This window comes from Cotesia typhae, unplaced genomic scaffold, assembly GCF_013202065.1.
Source record: "Cotesia typhae breed Kobodo isofemale line unplaced genomic scaffold, CoteBio_Ctyphae contig_23, whole genome shotgun sequence".
Lineage (NCBI taxonomy): Eukaryota > Metazoa > Arthropoda > Insecta > Hymenoptera > Braconidae > Cotesia > Cotesia typhae.
This window is the reverse complement of record NW_027423729.1, coordinates 4232328-4248636: the sequence shown is the minus strand read 5'-3', so window position 1 is coordinate 4248636 and position 16309 is coordinate 4232328. Positions and strand designations below refer to the sequence as shown.

Genomic DNA, 16309 nt, shown 5'->3' with positions numbered 1-16309 from the left:
TCTGCTAAGTTAATTTTCCTACTTTTTTTTTTATTTATATTATTCTATAACTATCAATAGAATTGGGGTAAAATGGTTTCAGACACAATATAAACATATTTCGGTATTTTTTATTTTTAATATATGAAGAATATAAAAAATATTATACTTTTATACATCTAACCGGTATTTTTACCCTTAATTATCATTATGTTATCATTTATCATCTTCAATAACAATAAGCTCATAATTAAAAATTTTAAAATATTATTTTCATCTCACAATTAAATGGCACATTCTTTACGTTCGATGACTCATACACATTTATACAAAAAAAATAAAATAAAATAAAAAAAAAATTGCTTCAGTAAAATACCTCATACTCAAAGGATTAAAAAAAAAAAAAGTTAGTCATAACACTGATTAAAATTTAATCTCTAAATATTAATAACCGTTAGTCATCACTTTAGTATTGAATTATCACTTTCTCAATTTAATGCTAAAAAAAAAAATATTTAACATTTTAAATATTTATTCTATCAACTTACAAAAATAATTATATTCATTGATTATCATCATCATAATCTTAATTCTCCAGTAGATCGAATATTAGACTAGTCAAAAATTACAATGAAAAAAAATTTTCAGTCTTTGAAATTTGATTTTGATTAATTTCTTTATCACGAGATTCGTAAGAATAATCTAAAATCGTTTGTGCGATTTTTTTATACATTGATATTTATCATCAGGACAAATGCTGCAATCTACTTATTATAAATAAAAACAAATAACTTTGTCAAATGAATTTTTTAAATAAATAACTAAGCTTATACAGTAAAAATTTTACTGAGTATTTAAATCGCATTTGCTTTTATCATTAAATCAATTATTAAAAAAATAATAATTGATAATTACTGTTTATCAAATAATAAAAAAAAACTAAAATTACAGTATGAATATAAATCTAAATAAACTAAACAATTTTTCTCAGATCTCCCGAATGATGACGATAAAGTGACCGTGAGTGAGCACGACACGTAAGCTCAAAGAATTCACGATTGAGGTCGTTAAGTCGTTTTTCAAGTCTCAAGTGATTGAGAAATCGATCCTTTTTCGATCTGCTGAAGTGTCCTCGCCCGAGAGTCATTCTGAACGCAGCTTCTTCCGCAGCAGACATGGTATACTTTTGACCAACAATTTCATCATCATTATTGTTGTTTTCTTCGGTCTGTATGTTGGTTCTCTCCAGAATTTTCTCGTTGCTTGCTTTGATGTCTACATCAGAGTCTGCAATAAATTCAATTTATTAATTATCTGTATTATTAAGAGAATAAAAACAATTTTGTCTCCTTACATCTTTAAAAATGCCAATAATTAAGAAATAACCTTGTATCTTGTGAACTATTGACATTTTTAAAGATATAAGCTCATCCCGACGTTACACTCATCAAGAGCTTTCATTTGAGTACCCACATAAATTTTTCATATATTTATATATATTATATATGAAAAATATATCAAAAATGCATGTGGGTACTCAAATGAAAGCTCTTGATGAGTGTAACGTCGGGATGAGCTTATATCTTTAAAAATGTCAATATTTAAGAAAGTACAGTGCAATATAACAAAAGTCATTATTTACTAAAACCAAATTTTATTTATTTATAGTTCAAAATTTTTGGCAGTCACATAGTGACTGCAGATTGCTTAATCAATGATTAATAAATTTTTATTTAACATTACAGGAATAATAAATTTACCTTCACTAGAAGATATAGAAGAGGAAGAAGAGGCGGATGCCGAAGAAGATTCACTCCACTGAGGAGCCTGCTGTCTTTTCAAAGTACTGGGCGTTGATGAGACGACTCTAGATCCAGCGGATACTGGAATTCCATTTCTAATCATACTCTTGGCAATAAAAGATGCATCAAAACTGGAAGGTCGTTTGCGTCTGTACCTCAGCTGAGCAGCTCGTCTGTTCCGATTTTCTTGGTGACTAGAAAAAGTATCCGGAACACGTGGTACTGGTTGTTGATTTTTAGCTTCATCAATTCCTGTTGATACTGCTGCAGGTGCTGATGAAGCTTCCAAGGTTTTAGTTGGCTCAACATATCTAAAACATAATATTTTATCTATTAATAAATTTGGCAATTGAATTTGTTTTCAGTTGCTAAATAAAAGCAAGCTGCAATCCGGGAGATATTTTTATTATTTTTACAATGCCAAAGATTAAACCCTCTAGACTTTAATGGACCAATCATGTGATTTTAAATCTAGTATTAACTAATATTTAAATTAATTTAATAATGACCATCAGTATGCCAGCGGCGGGCTTCTTAAAAGGTAAATTATCAAGTACTTAAATTTATTTTTATTAATTATATTAATTCATTTTTTTTTTTTTTTTTTTTTTTAAATAGAATTCATTAAGTATGGTGATATAAATCTCAAATGTCTCATTACTGTACGCCGTATCATATCTTTCAAGTATAATTTATTAATCAAATTGGAGGAATGTATTCATGTATCAAGAGCAACAAGTGAGTAAATTTTTACAAGTGAGTAAAATAAGTTGAATTTAGTACAAGAGCAACGTGTTTCATGTTTAAGAGATGCACTAAAGCTTTTGAGTGGGTAGTGTGCTGGTATCACGATGTCATCAAATTTAATCACTGGTAGTAGTAGGAATCGGTACCATCGTCATCATCTACTTGGTTATTATCTACACCACTATACCCAAGCACAAGGAGCATTTAGATTTATACTTCTCGAGCTCAAGTTGTACTCGTTTCATCTTTACTCGTGACTTGTTTTATTTCAAGCACCACACGTACATTTTGCTCGGGTGTATGACCCCCGCCGAGGTCATGCCGAGGGACTGCCGTATTCCAAGGGTGACAAGAATCATTCACGCAGGGCTTTATAGTATTTAAAAAAAAAAAAAAAAGAAAAACACTTTATTTATAACCCGTACTGTTTGTAAACATGTTTTTGAATGCTTCCTAACTTTTTATTTATCTCTGTAATCGGAGTGTAAATATAGACTTATATGTATGTAAGCTGTTTAAAAAATTCACTATTCTTCAGGGTACCAAAAAAATGTATTTATTAAAACAGCAGATGTTTATTTTAATATTCATTGTCATTTTAGATTTTTTACTTAATTAACATGGGTGAATATTTGTTAATTTATAGAAATTTAAATTCTTTACAAAAGTTGTTTTTAATTAATTTTATAAATGTAATTTTTTTAAAGTTAATTTTAAATTAAGTAGCTTCAAGTTTAATTTAACAGAAATTGTTTGAATTTTTCCAAATTTTTGGGAAATTAATCAAACTTGTAAAATTTTGCTCTAAAAATTTATTTAAGAATTTAGGAATATTTAAATTGTATTATTGTTATTATTATTATTAATTTTACTGAAAATTTTTACAAATAAAATCAAATAACTTTCGCATATTCAATAAATAATCCAATGAAATATTTTCAATCATCTATAGAACTGAAATTTCTTCTATTGACATAAATGTTAATCATATTTAAATGATACTTAATATTTTTATCAATATATTCAATAAATTACACTCAATTACTTTAAAAAATAATTTATAACATATCAATTATGAAATACGAGTAAGATTCGTGTAATTAAAAAAATTAAATAAATAATTAATTCTGCTGGATGTTTACTTAAATTTTTATCTTCTATTATAGAATGTACTTAGATAAAAACGAAAAAAAAATAGTTATCGATACAAAGTGAGTACATATTGCTGTTACTGATTGATTTTTTTTATACGGTATCTCGATAAATTATCCAATTATTTTCTTTTATTAATTTTATTCTATTCATTGTCATATATATTTATGATATTACGTTCTATCTTATCACTTCATTTAATACTTATGTATAGCAAACGATAAAAATTATCTGTAAAAATCGATACGTCATTTGTAAAAAATTATTTCTATTTTAATCTAAAAAATTTTTATAGTTCATACAAACTATAAGTTTATATTTATTGAATAGAAGTAATACCTAAAAATAAAATTAATCGAATGAATTTAATATTTCCAAGCATCTGAATAAATTTGAAAATTAAAAATAAAATCCTCCCGCAAGGCCAGCAAAAAAAAAAAAATATATATATATATATATATATATTTACCATTGAGAGTTACTTGCGTACATTCACTCAAAATAATAATACATCTCACTATTGTGATTATAATTAAACTTATTATTCAAGTGTATTCATGCATGAAAGTTTAAATTTCTTTTCATTATAATACACGCTATCACAATCCGATAATCGTATATTACTTACAAAGTTAGCATAAATTAAATCGTAAATTGCAAGATAAAATCTAATAAAAAGTACTAATTTTTTGAACTCAATAGTAATTAATTTTTTTCTTCCTTTTTCAGACTTGCTAACCATCAACAATCGTGTCCTTCACATATGTATTCCTACAATTACATTCGAGTTCATGGTCAATGCCGTGGATTAATAGAAACATCATTCTATTAATTCTCCTGTAAGTTATACGCAATATTCTTGCAATAAACACATGTATTACATCCAATACAAATGAATTACAGGTAAATTAAATGTTTTATACCAAACTATGTCTTCATTTTTTACATTCATTTCTTCATGTAAAAATTACATAATCATCTTTTGTTATTTAGGATCTCATATTACTTAACTTAGAGTTTATACTAATTACAACATCGCTATTATTAAGCTACGCACTTATTTTCAGGACGTTCGATAAATATTAAACATTCTGCTGAACCATAAATAAATGCAGATGTATCAATACATCAATAAGTTGAGTTAATGAAGCATATATATACGTACAATTCCAAGCCTACTCACGTCATGAAAACAAATAATAAAATAATATTGCATGCAACCAAGTGAAAGTTAGTCCATGGATTTGAAAATAAAACGCGGATGGAATGAGAACGAGAGTCAGAGGGTATGTATATTCTTTTTTCATTTCAGTATTTTTTTTCCTCCTGAACCTGTTTATCAACCAAAAATAAAATTAAAATAAAATTAATTTATGATTAAATGAAAGCGGTTTCAAATAGTCTAAACATTTTTGTTTCATTCCATTCTATTTTTTCTTTTTCACTTGATAATACTAAAGTTACACAGTAAAAAATTTTGTATTAACTATTTAACACTTTTATATGTAAATTTAACTTTGATTGTGTTAAATTAACACAAAAAAGTGTTAAATATTTAACATAAAAATTTTTTACTGTGTAACCGACGTTTTTAATTTTTAATTTTTTTTTTTTTTAATTAAATAAGATTTAAAAAATTGCATTTACAATTTTTCAAGTTTTTTACGAATGCAATTTTTTTTTAATTTTTTTTGCAACATTTTCACATAAAAAATATATGCATGTACATATATGGAGTTTGACTTTTTAGATATAATTTACTAAATATATGTAATGTTAGCGTGATTCATATTTTTGTAGGCTGGTGGATAAAAAAAAAAGAGCTACCACGAAGACCATGAACTTGAAGCATAAAGTTGATCATAGTACACACGCTACACCGGAAAAAGGAGTACATGGGACTAAAATGATACGGGATACTATATATATAGTAGGCTCATACATATGTATCAGTGAGTATATAACTAAACGTATACTTTTACACATATGGGTGGAGATGGAATGAAAGAGTACGTATGCACGGGTACGATGAGTTGTGATTTAAGTACTCGTGCACTCAAGCTCATAGCTTGGCACGCAGCCAATTATAATGATTATGCTATAACTACCTGTGTCATTCTCATTACTCATTACAATTGTTTAATAATTATTCTCACACAATTTTATAATTGTTTTTAATTTTTACTAAAATTTATTTTGATTTTAGGACAAATAAAACTGGAAATAAGTAGAGCTGCAAGAGTTCAAGGTAAAAATCCAAGTTTGTAAATTCATTATTATATTTGCCCACTAGAGTATTAACTTTGTTTGTTTACAAACAATGTAAGTTATTTATCGGAAGAAAAAATTTATGTGATTAATAATAAAGGAGTTTTAGATATACGACGATAATAAATAGCGTTTTTATGGAAGGTATCAAATTTAATAAGTAATAAGTGAGAAAAATAATTAACTTAACAGCTTGAAACTTGAGTCATCAGTGGATTAATCATCTAAGTCCCTCAACACTAGATTCTTATTTATACTTCTTTGACAAGCCTTGATCCGAATTCCATTGTGAAGTTTAATTATTTATTTATTATTTAATTATTACTTATTATTCATCTTTCGTAGTCAAATGTTATGGATATGGATATGTTTATGTGTGTAAGTATTATAAAAGTAAAATTTAAGAGCGATTGATAGTTAATTTTCAAACATGTTTTGCTAATTTAATTATTTATCGTAAAGCGAAGAGCTTTTTTGGAATATTTTAATTTATTTATACATAAAATTTATTTTAAGATTCCATTTGTCGTACAAGTATGATAGAGAAAAGAGAGGAAAAAAAATGTAAACTTTTCTTAACTAAATATTTATAGTTTACTATAATATTTATAAAATAAAAAAACTAAATAAACTTTCTCGTTGTGTTTTATAATTATCATTGTATACGGAAGTGTAAGTGACGCGTAACAAGATCTTATTTGTAAGATAAACGAATCCCAGTATTAATTAGAGCCTTTCGATGAGGCTTCACTCGTGTATTAAATAAATAAATAAAAATATATATAAGTAAACATCAATGTACTGTCTATTGATCGATATGATACTTTTAAAACAATAAGTATTAAAAGATTTCTTCTTTATGAAAATTAATTATTTTTAAAATTTTATAGCAAATAAATTATGGCAAAAAAAAAAATTGACATGTAGAAGTTTTAAAAGATAAAAAATAAAAAAATAAAAAATTGTGAAATAACAGTTAAATTTAATATCATAAGATAAAGCAATTTTTCACATTAGTGAAGACAAAGTAAATTTAAAAAACAAAGCGGTGACGGATTACTTTAAAGTGAATCAACGAACCGACTGGCGGATAAATAAACATCGGAAATGAAGACTTGATGGTTAAGAACGAAAGCATTTAAATTAAACGATGGACTTGAATTTAATCAGGAATATACTTATATCATGGATTGGATTTCCTGATGCTTGGTGAATCTACGAGAGTACGGGAGCTAAAAATACAGTCTGGCCGTTCGTTATATAATCTATTGAAGCACCAGGGGGTCGAGTTCCCGCCGATCGAGGACAGATGGAGGGGTAAGTAAACCCGCGTGGTTATTCGATATTCGCATTCACTCGCACATATGACAATCAAACCAGTCGCATATGACAGTTTAATATCAGCATAACGGTATTGAGTCCCTATGTTATGTTTTATGCTCAATTCTCCGATGTAATAGTAATAATTTATAAACATGTAAATGTACTGGCTTATTATTCTACATTTTTACAGTATGTCATGAGTAGTACCTATAATTAAATTAATAGTACGGTTATTAATGATATTATATTATTTAAATGTTATAGGCAAGTGGGAAGTTACAAACCTGTATCGTGGGTCCAGGAATCTCTGACAGTTCCAAGCCAACTGAGCTGCGACTAGAGTCAAGGTTGATGATACAATCCCCATTTTTATACAATAATAATAATAATAATATTATTTATTATTAAATTTAGATTTTTTTTTATTATAGTTTTCTTCTTTTTTAAATTCACAGCCTCAGATATTTAATTTATAAATTCCTGGGTATGAAGATCTTGAGTTATTTTTTATTTTTTAATTCACAAGAGATTGTAACTCAAGAAGAACGTATCCGCTTTCACTTTTCTCAATACGAATTAGATCTTTATAATCTGAAGATGCTAAATAGTAAGCAATACGGAAGTTTAAATTTATTAAAATCACTTACATTGTTTATTTTTTATTAAATAATATAATTTTAAAAACTTTCAATGCACTTCACTTTTATTTAAAACATTGCTCAGTTTTTAGTATTTTTTTAAACTGTTTTTGTCCTGGTAATTTTTTTTAATTACTTAATTACTTGTAATTACTGAGAAGATAAATGTACTGTGATAATTTTTTAATTATCTTCATTTTTTTTTAGCGGTAAAAAAAAAATAAACACAAAGAATGCACAGGACAATTGCGTCGAGAGAACACGTGTAAAGGAGTGGCTTTTTCGTCCAACGCTCTTGGAGTTATATATCAACACGCGGCGAGTAGGTAGGAAAAAGTGGGAGATCCCCTACTTTCACAGTCTTTAATACGCCGCGGCGTTGTCACACATTATTCTTTCTTTGTCTGTTGCATTGGAGCATTTAGCGTAACATTGTTTTTATTTTTGTATCGTAGATCTTTGGTGCAGAAGCAAAATACATTATTTTATTTGTTTTGGTCGATGATGACCACATGATCCGTGACCAATTGATATTTTTTTAGCTTTTATTATTTACAAAGCGCCAATAGATATTTTTAATTGACAAACAGATCAATTACACATTTTAAAGCTTATTCTTCCTTAAATCTTTTTATAAACATTTTAATTTATATTTAGATAATAAAATATGTCACTGAAATTGATATTAGAAATTTTTTAACAGTTAAATTATTATAAAAAAATTAAAAATAAATTTTTAGTGGAAATTTTTTAATTGTAATTAATTTGATGAAAATGAAGTTAGCTGACATTTTTAAAATTTTTAGAAATTTTTTATTGAAAAAATTTCAATTAAAAATAAAAAAAAAAAAATTTCACCTGTAAAAAACTTAAAAAACTGTAGGTGTAATTTTTTATAAATATTTTTTTAGTTGTAATTTAATTAATAAAAAAATTAAAAAATTTTCAAACGTCTGCTAACTTCAGTATCATATTAATTTGTATAAAACTGAAGTTGACAGATGTTCAAAATTGTTTTAGAGTTTTATAGCAATTAAATAATTAAAAAAAAAAATTAATTAAAAAGTTTCACATGTGAAAATTAATAAAAATTACAAGTGAAAATTTTTAGAAGGATTTTTTTATTGTAATTAATTTGTTAAAAAATTTTTTTAAATTGACAGCTGTCAGCTAACTTCAGTATTATAATAAAATAAAATAACAGGATGAAATTTTTATGATGAAAATTTCCAACAATTTAAGTCTAAAGTTAAATACTGAATGACTAATTCACATAATTATTAATTTAATTATTATCAGGCTTTGTTTCTTAATAATTTTAATTTATGTCAATATTAGACGCGTTTTGATATGCTGCCAATTGGCTTTTAAATGGATCATAAAAGTTTAAAATAATAAATAAATACATCTCATTGTATATAGTGTGAATACATTATCTAACATATATTTTATTATATTTTATTACTTATTAGCGATCATGTATATTTGCATTATTATTGTTTTGTTTAAAGTTTATGTCGGAAGTACGGTCATAAAACATATTCTAAAGACCTTGATAAATTCCTACGTCGACCATTGTCATGGACTATTGACTATTTGACTGCATTCGTTTATCAAATAAATCTTAATGGCCTTGATTGTTGTTCCGATCTAACGATTTTTTTTTTTTTTTTTTTTTTTTTACAGAAATGAAAGGAATATTTACATGAATTGCATATATTTTAGTCATACTTGGTGTAACTATTCAAGTCGTTACTAAAACTCATTTGTCAACGATTCAAACGGGCTTTTGGATAATTATTCTTAAGTATAGTCTCATTTGTGGAATGCTAAAAAAGAATAAGGCTCACGAAGATAAAAATCAAGGGGTCATTTAAATAATTTGTCATGCAAATATTTTTTAATTTGCTAGGCATTCTAAAAAGTGAGTACATTTGCACTGATTTGAAGGCACGTCCTTGGCCTTCGATAAATTTTAATACCATAATTGTCACTATCTATCTTGTCTATGATTCATATTTATTTTTAAATATAACGCTACAATCGTCTTATTGATACTTTATAAACGTATAATTTTTTTATTTCTTCTTTTATCCGCTAATGATCTTTTTAATATTTTTATTTCTTACTAATTAATAATAATATTCTTATTTAGTTCTAAGTTCTAAGTAATTAGAATAAGGAAATATTATTTGTACTCGTTACATATTTATAAGCTCATATTTTTTTTATATATTATAATTTTAAAATATCCATGTAATAAATATTCTAATTTTTTAAATTATTTCAGTATCAAGCTGAAAGTTAAAACTGTAATATTTGCCAAAGTGCATTTTATTTCTTCTGATAATTTTTATTTTTAATTCAATTTATAAATCCGGATGTTTTTTTGTCTGGTTTACGTGACCTTTGATAAATTTTTAATCTATTTTTAAGTACAAAAATTAACCATTGAAATGGAAACATAAAAAAAAACTACATATTCATTTACTGCGACAGACTATTTTTAGTTTTAGCAAAAAAAAAAAAGTTATGACGTTTGAAATTGTAATGAGAGAAATTTACATACTTTTTATATCAAGTGAACGTACTATTATCTGATTTAATTTAATCAATATGACTCATTGAATTAAGAGTAACTAAAATTTTAAGAAAGATAATACAATCAGTAATGCGTAATTATATTTATTGATAACATTTATGATCTTTGTCTTTTCTTAATATAATTACTGTTGATCGTTTATCATTTAATAATCAGCAAACATTAATTATTTATAGCCTAATGTATATTTTTCGTGGGACTATTATATTCGTAGTGATAATAAGTGATGTAAAAAATAATGAAGCTGAGCAATCGGCCTCAAAATTAATTTTATGTTGAATAATTTGAATATTTATGGCAGGGTCAGTGTGTTCTAGTTTTCACGACTGATTAATGTCCCATTAATTTACACGCGTATTCGTAAGTTTTAATTATAACAATTCAAGAGTCATACTTTGCTGATTATTCTGTAGGTGTTAAATAATATTTTAATGATAAAAATAGTTTATTAACTCAACGATTCAGAACGAATTTACGTACGCTTGCACTGATGAATTGTATGCCACGCATCATCTCTGGCAACAAGTTGCTTCGAATTCTTCGCGAGATTTACTTTACAATTATACTGATATATTTATAGCAAGTGGCGTTACGTTTAAATTAGAAGATCGAGTATTCTTACCATTGACTTGTTGCTATTTTACTTATTAATTAAATATTAATAATTTTTTGACTGACATTTTTTCTAAGATATCACTTATATTTAATTAAATATCTGATCTACTTATAATTAAGATAAAAAAATAACAAATTTGTTAAAGAATTTAAAGTAAAATATTTTTCACATTAAGTTTATTGATATTTGATATATTTTTCTTCAACCATTCGAGGTTGCTTAAGTTAATTCTCTTGACATTGAAACAATAAAATCACAATGAGATCTATTAATAGTTAATAAAATAATCATTTATATATTAAATGTATATTTTTTGTTATTAAACTTTTGATTAAGCATTGCATTTATAAATATCAAATGCTGAGTTATTGATATTAAAATAAACAATGATCAATTTTAATATTTTTATAAAATATTCTAAAGTCGATTATTCATTTAATAATTTAATAGTTTAATTAATTAGAGATTTACGTTAAAATTATGCAAGCAAAATGTGCCTGTCTTTAAAAATTTTTTAAATGCAAAAACTATTACTGATAATGATTTTGATTGATGCACAGTAAAAAATTTTGTGTTAAAAATTTTTGAGTTAAATATTCTTGATGCATTGACGCAAAATTTTTTACTGTGTGAAAATTTTTAAATATTAAAGTATAAAAATATAAATTAAAAAAATTTTGGCAGTAAAATACCTTTAGAAAAATAAATTATTTCAGTGGCAAGTTTCCATACGATTAGGTATAAAATTTGTAGACTTATAAACAGGTAGTTGAACCATTAAAGGCTGAGTAATATTGTTTACAAGTTTATAGTACACAACTCTTGATGTCACATTAATCGCTTGATCTTGAGTTGAATAGAGCTCACCTTGAAACTCGTGCACAATCTGTCCATTACGGACCAGTGAAATCTGTTGAATATAAAATTAATTAACCTTGATAAATTAAAGTAAATTATTTAAATTGTATAGTATAGTTGAATATGTTTATAATTGATCGTCAACCTTGCAAATAAATCCATATGGCACGAGAACTGGAATGCAAACGAAATGGCATCGCGCATCGAAATTTTGGATAACCAAGTCTTCTAAATGTTTTTTATAATTCGTAGTAAAAGAACTTAGAGGCTTGATCGGAGATATGACAGCACGTGTGGACTCATGTGAGTTATTCAAAGTTGATGGTGACATATAATTTATGTCAGGACTACGTGGATCAGTGAGTTTGGTAATTTTCTTGACTACTTGATGCTTGATGTAAGCAAGAGGTGGCTTTTTAACATTAAAAAACTTTCGATTGTCATCTAAGTTTACTCCTGCCAATGCGTCTTGAATCGCACGTTGTCTTTCTAGCATTTTAGATGAGCCAATGGGTTTTGCCCAAGAAAATTCCCAATGTGTCTGATCAGCAATTCCTCCAGGTACTGTAATATCATTTTTGATAAATATTTACAGATAAAATTATATGTTTATTAGTAATTAAAATTTTTTTACTTACCACTTGTGATGTCGAGAACTCTCTGAGCCATTTGACGGGTCTTGTAGTGAACAAATCCAAAGTGATTTATTTTTTTCAACTTTATAATCGGTATACCAGTTGCTTTGTATAAAATATCACGAACTTTTTGATGAGGCAGCTCTTGTGATAAATTTCTGATGAACAAAGCAGTCACCTGAACAGAAAAAATTATTACCAGATTAGTTGAGAAAAATAAAATAGTACTAAACTTACCCGACATTTTTTTTTTATTAAATTAGAACAAAAAAAAAATTTTTTTAAATTGCATTTTAAGTTTTTTACAAATGAAACTTTTGTTTTATTTTTTATGAAGATAAATTTAGCAGATATTTAATAATTTCTAGAATTTTTTCTAACAAATAAACTATAAAAAAAAAAAAAAATTAAAAATGTAATTTTTTAAAAGTAAAATTTTTTTTCTTATTTTTTTGTAATCATTTTTTCAATAAAAAAAAAAATTATAAAATTTTTAGATGTCGGCTAACTTAATTTTTATAATTTTCATCAAAAATTAATATAAAAAAACAATGAAATTAAAAATCTACTTACATTCTCCATAACTTCATCATTTAAAGACTCTCCAGGTTCAGGTTCTGCCCAATCAACAGCTACTTCATGGTCCCACAACAAAACCCTGCCAGGAATGAGCTTACGTCTTGCCATTGCAGCTGATCGGTGATCTTTAAACTCGACAAAAATGAACCCACGATTAAGTGAAGGATCTTCAGCATTTGGATACAAGTAAATGTTTGAAATTCCATCAAGAATTTTCCCCAGTTCTTCAATAAACTCAACTTTTGTTTTATCCTTGGGAACACCACCGAAGAACAGTTTGCAGCTGTCAACAGATTTAACGACATAAATCCTATGCCCAGGTCTTATTTCATAGCCATCAAGCATAGCAAGAGAACGTCTAGCAGATTTAGCATCTTCATACAGTGCAAACGCGTAGCCACGAGTACTTCTAGAAAAGTCTAGCATCAACCTCAGTTCCAGCAGACGTCCAGCCTTCTCCAACACCGGCATCAGTTCATCTTCGTAGCAATTTCGTGGGAGGCGTCCCAGAAAGACTTCAGTTCCTTTGATGCGGTCACGGTGCTCCTTGGTAAACTCTGGGGCTGTCAAACGTCGTTGTCCATTCTCTTGAACTAACTCGTAGTGAGTACGATTCATCAAATCGATTAAACGCTCGGATATACGACACTCAGTGTTGTAATTAATCCCTTTTACTTCACTAACTTCATTTGATAATTTATTCATTTTTTACTTTTATTAAATTGATTTATAATTAAATTATAAAATTAATATAATTTAATTATAAACAATTAATATTAAATCAATAATAAGCAAAACTTGAAGACAATCTCTTACTAAGGACAAGTGATGAATGATCGAGCAGCAAAAACGATAGAAGTTAAAGTAAATATGTCGTTTTAATTTTTTCAACCAATCATATTCTTCGAACAACATTCTTAAATAAATTCCTCGTCTTTGCATAGTATCTTGTAGCCAAGCTACACAAAGAAGTCGAAGTAAACAACTCAAGTTACAATTCTTTAAATTTTAAAAATAAAAATAATTTTTTTATCAAAATAATTTTTTTTTTTTTATTCAGAAAGTATCAGTCAGTCACTTAATCTGTCATGTATGCAATTAGTTTCAATTATAATGTACAAAATATACAAATATTTATTAGTTGATAAAAAAAAAATTTTTTTTTGTCTTTCTAATCATAAATCATGAATACTAAATTCTTTTGGCGGTAATGTCAGACAATTCAACCTATGTACACGAGTACTACAAAACTCCTCAACTTCTTCAGTTACGTTTCTCAACTGATCTATTGCTTTTATCGTCGCATCGTCAATTTCTGAATAGTGAATACCATTTTCTATCGCAGTACACAACTTATTCGCTACCTCAATATTATTTTCAAACTCCTCTGTCATCTCCAGCTCTTGCTTCAGCACACCATTGAGCATAGTTGCCTATAACAGTTAAAAAGATGCTTGATAAGTAAAATATATGATCAACAAAATGCGGCACAAAAGCAGTAGATGTTTGCATAGATAGATAGATAATTAAAAAAAAATTTTTATTAAAAAATTATAGGAAAAAAATTTATTTAAATTTTTCGTTGTAATTTTTTGATTTTTTTTAACGATTAAATTATAACAAAAAAAAATTTTTTTTTAATTGCATGTGTAATTTTAAAAATTTTCTACATGTAAAATTTTTTTTTAAATAATTTTTCAATAAAATAAATTGTTAAAATTTTTAAATGTCAGCTAACTTAATTTTCATTGCTAATTTCAGTGTCATAAAAAAAATTCCATTTTTAGAATCTCAAAAAAGCAATTTTTTTAAAATAATTTTTTAGATATAATTTATTTTTAATTAAAAAGTTATTTCTTTAATTATTATTTAAAATAAAACCGAGATGTCTGGAACTTTTAGTATAAAATAAAATAAAAAAAATATCAAATCACATACTTGCTTGGTTCTTCTTTGCAAGTCTTCCAAGTTCCTCATAATTTCATCAAATTCTTCAGCTGTAAATTGGGTTGCTTGAATCTTATCCTCATCAAGCAGGATATGTTGCGGTATCGCAAGCAATTTCTCCACACAATTCTAAAATAATAACGTTAATTAATATTTTGATGATAATCATTCTTTCCGACAATCAGTACGCATGATTAAAAACAATAATGCACCTATAGTTATATAATATAATAATATAAATAAAATAAAATCAGTAAGGTCAAAAAATAGTAACCTCAATACGTGGTAAGTAACTTCTACATTTCCGATAGTAAGCTGTTGTTAATTTTTTTCTATTTCTTTTTAATAATTCAGCTTCCTCACCAACGGGATTATATTTATTTATTATCGCTTGATGAATTTTTTTGCATCTGGATTCTATTTTTTCTTTTATCAATGTTGTTACTGGAATTTAACAATCATTATCATCAGAAATCAAGGTCAACTAAAATGTATGCTATCATAGTAATAAAAAAAAAATAATTTATGAATGATATTTAAAGGAAAATGGGCAAGGATATTTATTAAAATAAAAATAATAGCAAATAAATAAAAAATATAAATAATAAAAATAAATTAAAAATAAAAGCGATGAAAATAATTTCTATCAATGGACGAGTGTGATTCTAGTCATGTTCAAACACTACATGATACTAGAGCACACGCGTCCAGCGACCGAAATTTCAAAAAAACAATAAAAAATCTGTAAAATAATGCAAAAAATCATTGTCGCAGAATTGGCGTCTTACAAGTTGTACAGACATCTCTCGAATGAAAGGCAAATAGCTGCATTTCATACTCCTCCCGTTTTCGTCTTAGCAATTCTTCGTTAACCATTTAAATTATTTATTTATAATTAATATCAGGCACTTAATTATTTTTTATCAATAACTTTATTAACGAGTGTTTAATTAAAACTAAAAATTGTAAAATATGTAGCAAGAACGCGGTGATGTTGAACGTTATAACGTGTCATGACAAATGAACATGGCCGTCGATGGCTTGATTTTGATGCTTGCGTGCCTCCTCTGGCGTCCTTCTTTGTCCTTTTCCTTTCCGACACTTTCTGCGCATAACCGGTTTTGAATTCACTCTATCGATAGTTAGTGCGCTGTATTATCGAT

At 26.5% G+C, this 16309-nt stretch overlaps 3 protein-coding genes and 1 long non-coding RNA gene across 4 annotated transcripts; 1 reads left to right on the top strand and 3 right to left on the bottom strand.

Moving 5' to 3' along the window:
• Positions 1-92: 92 nt before the first annotated feature.
• Positions 93-8154, bottom strand: LOC141525028 (uncharacterized). Its single transcript, XM_074239279.1, has 3 exons — positions 7556-8154; positions 1740-2092; positions 93-1266 (listed from the first exon to the last, which is right to left on the bottom strand). Exons 1-3 carry the CDS (start codon positions 7636-7638, stop codon positions 953-955), a joined length of 750 nt encoding a protein of 249 aa, XP_074095380.1. The 5' UTR covers positions 7639-8154; the 3' UTR covers positions 93-952.
• Positions 8135-9670, top strand: LOC141525030 (uncharacterized). Its single transcript, XR_012478792.1, has 2 exons — positions 8135-8235; positions 9596-9670. It is a non-coding gene; the product is annotated as an uncharacterized LOC141525030 (long non-coding RNA).
• Positions 9671-10115: 445 nt separating this feature from the next.
• On the bottom strand, positions 10116-14078 carry LOC141525025 (putative RNA-binding protein 46). Its single transcript, XM_074239273.1, has 4 exons — positions 13194-14078; positions 12624-12798; positions 12131-12549; positions 10116-12037 (listed from the first exon to the last, which is right to left on the bottom strand). Exons 1-4 carry the CDS (start codon positions 13902-13904, stop codon positions 11840-11842), a joined length of 1503 nt encoding a protein of 500 aa, XP_074095374.1. The 5' UTR covers positions 13905-14078; the 3' UTR covers positions 10116-11839.
• A 142-nt stretch (positions 14079-14220) lies between these two features.
• LOC141525029 (uncharacterized) lies at positions 14221-16186 on the bottom strand. Its single transcript, XM_074239280.1, has 4 exons — positions 15935-16186; positions 15421-15590; positions 15138-15275; positions 14221-14632 (listed from the first exon to the last, which is right to left on the bottom strand). Exons 1-4 carry the CDS (start codon positions 16020-16022, stop codon positions 14375-14377), a joined length of 654 nt encoding a protein of 217 aa, XP_074095381.1. The 5' UTR covers positions 16023-16186; the 3' UTR covers positions 14221-14374.
• Between the last annotated feature and the right edge of the window lie 123 nt (positions 16187-16309).

Coding starts and splice junctions, on each gene's coding strand:
- LOC141525028 (XM_074239279.1), bottom strand. CDS start 7,638: ATGGGGATTGTATCATCAACCTTGACTCTAGTCGCAGCTCAGTTGGCT. Junction 2,093..7,555: donor TTCCTGGACCCACGATACAG/GTTTGTAACTTC, acceptor ATTATGTTTTAG/ATATGTTGAGCCAACTAAAA. Junction 1,267..1,739: donor TTCTATATCTTCTAGTGAAG/GTAAATTTATTA, acceptor AATTTATTGCAG/ACTCTGATGTAGACATCAAA.
- LOC141525025 (XM_074239273.1), bottom strand. CDS start 13,904: ATGAATAAATTATCAAATGAAGTTAGTGAAGTAAAAGGGATTAATTAC. Junction 12,799..13,193: donor ATGATGAAGTTATGGAGAAT/GTAAGTAGATTT, acceptor TTTTCTGTTCAG/GTGACTGCTTTGTTCATCAG. Junction 12,038..12,130: donor CATATGGATTTATTTGCAAG/GTTGACGATCAA, acceptor TATATTCAACAG/ATTTCACTGGTCCGTAATGG.
- LOC141525029 (XM_074239280.1), bottom strand. CDS start 16,022: ATGGTTAACGAAGAATTGCTAAGACGAAAACGGGAGGAGTATGAAATG. Junction 15,591..15,934: donor GAGAGATGTCTGTACAACTT/GTAAGACGCCAA, acceptor GTTAAATTCCAG/TAACAACATTGATAAAAGAA. Junction 15,276..15,420: donor GTTACTTACCACGTATTGAG/GTTACTATTTTT, acceptor TTATTATTTTAG/AATTGTGTGGAGAAATTGCT.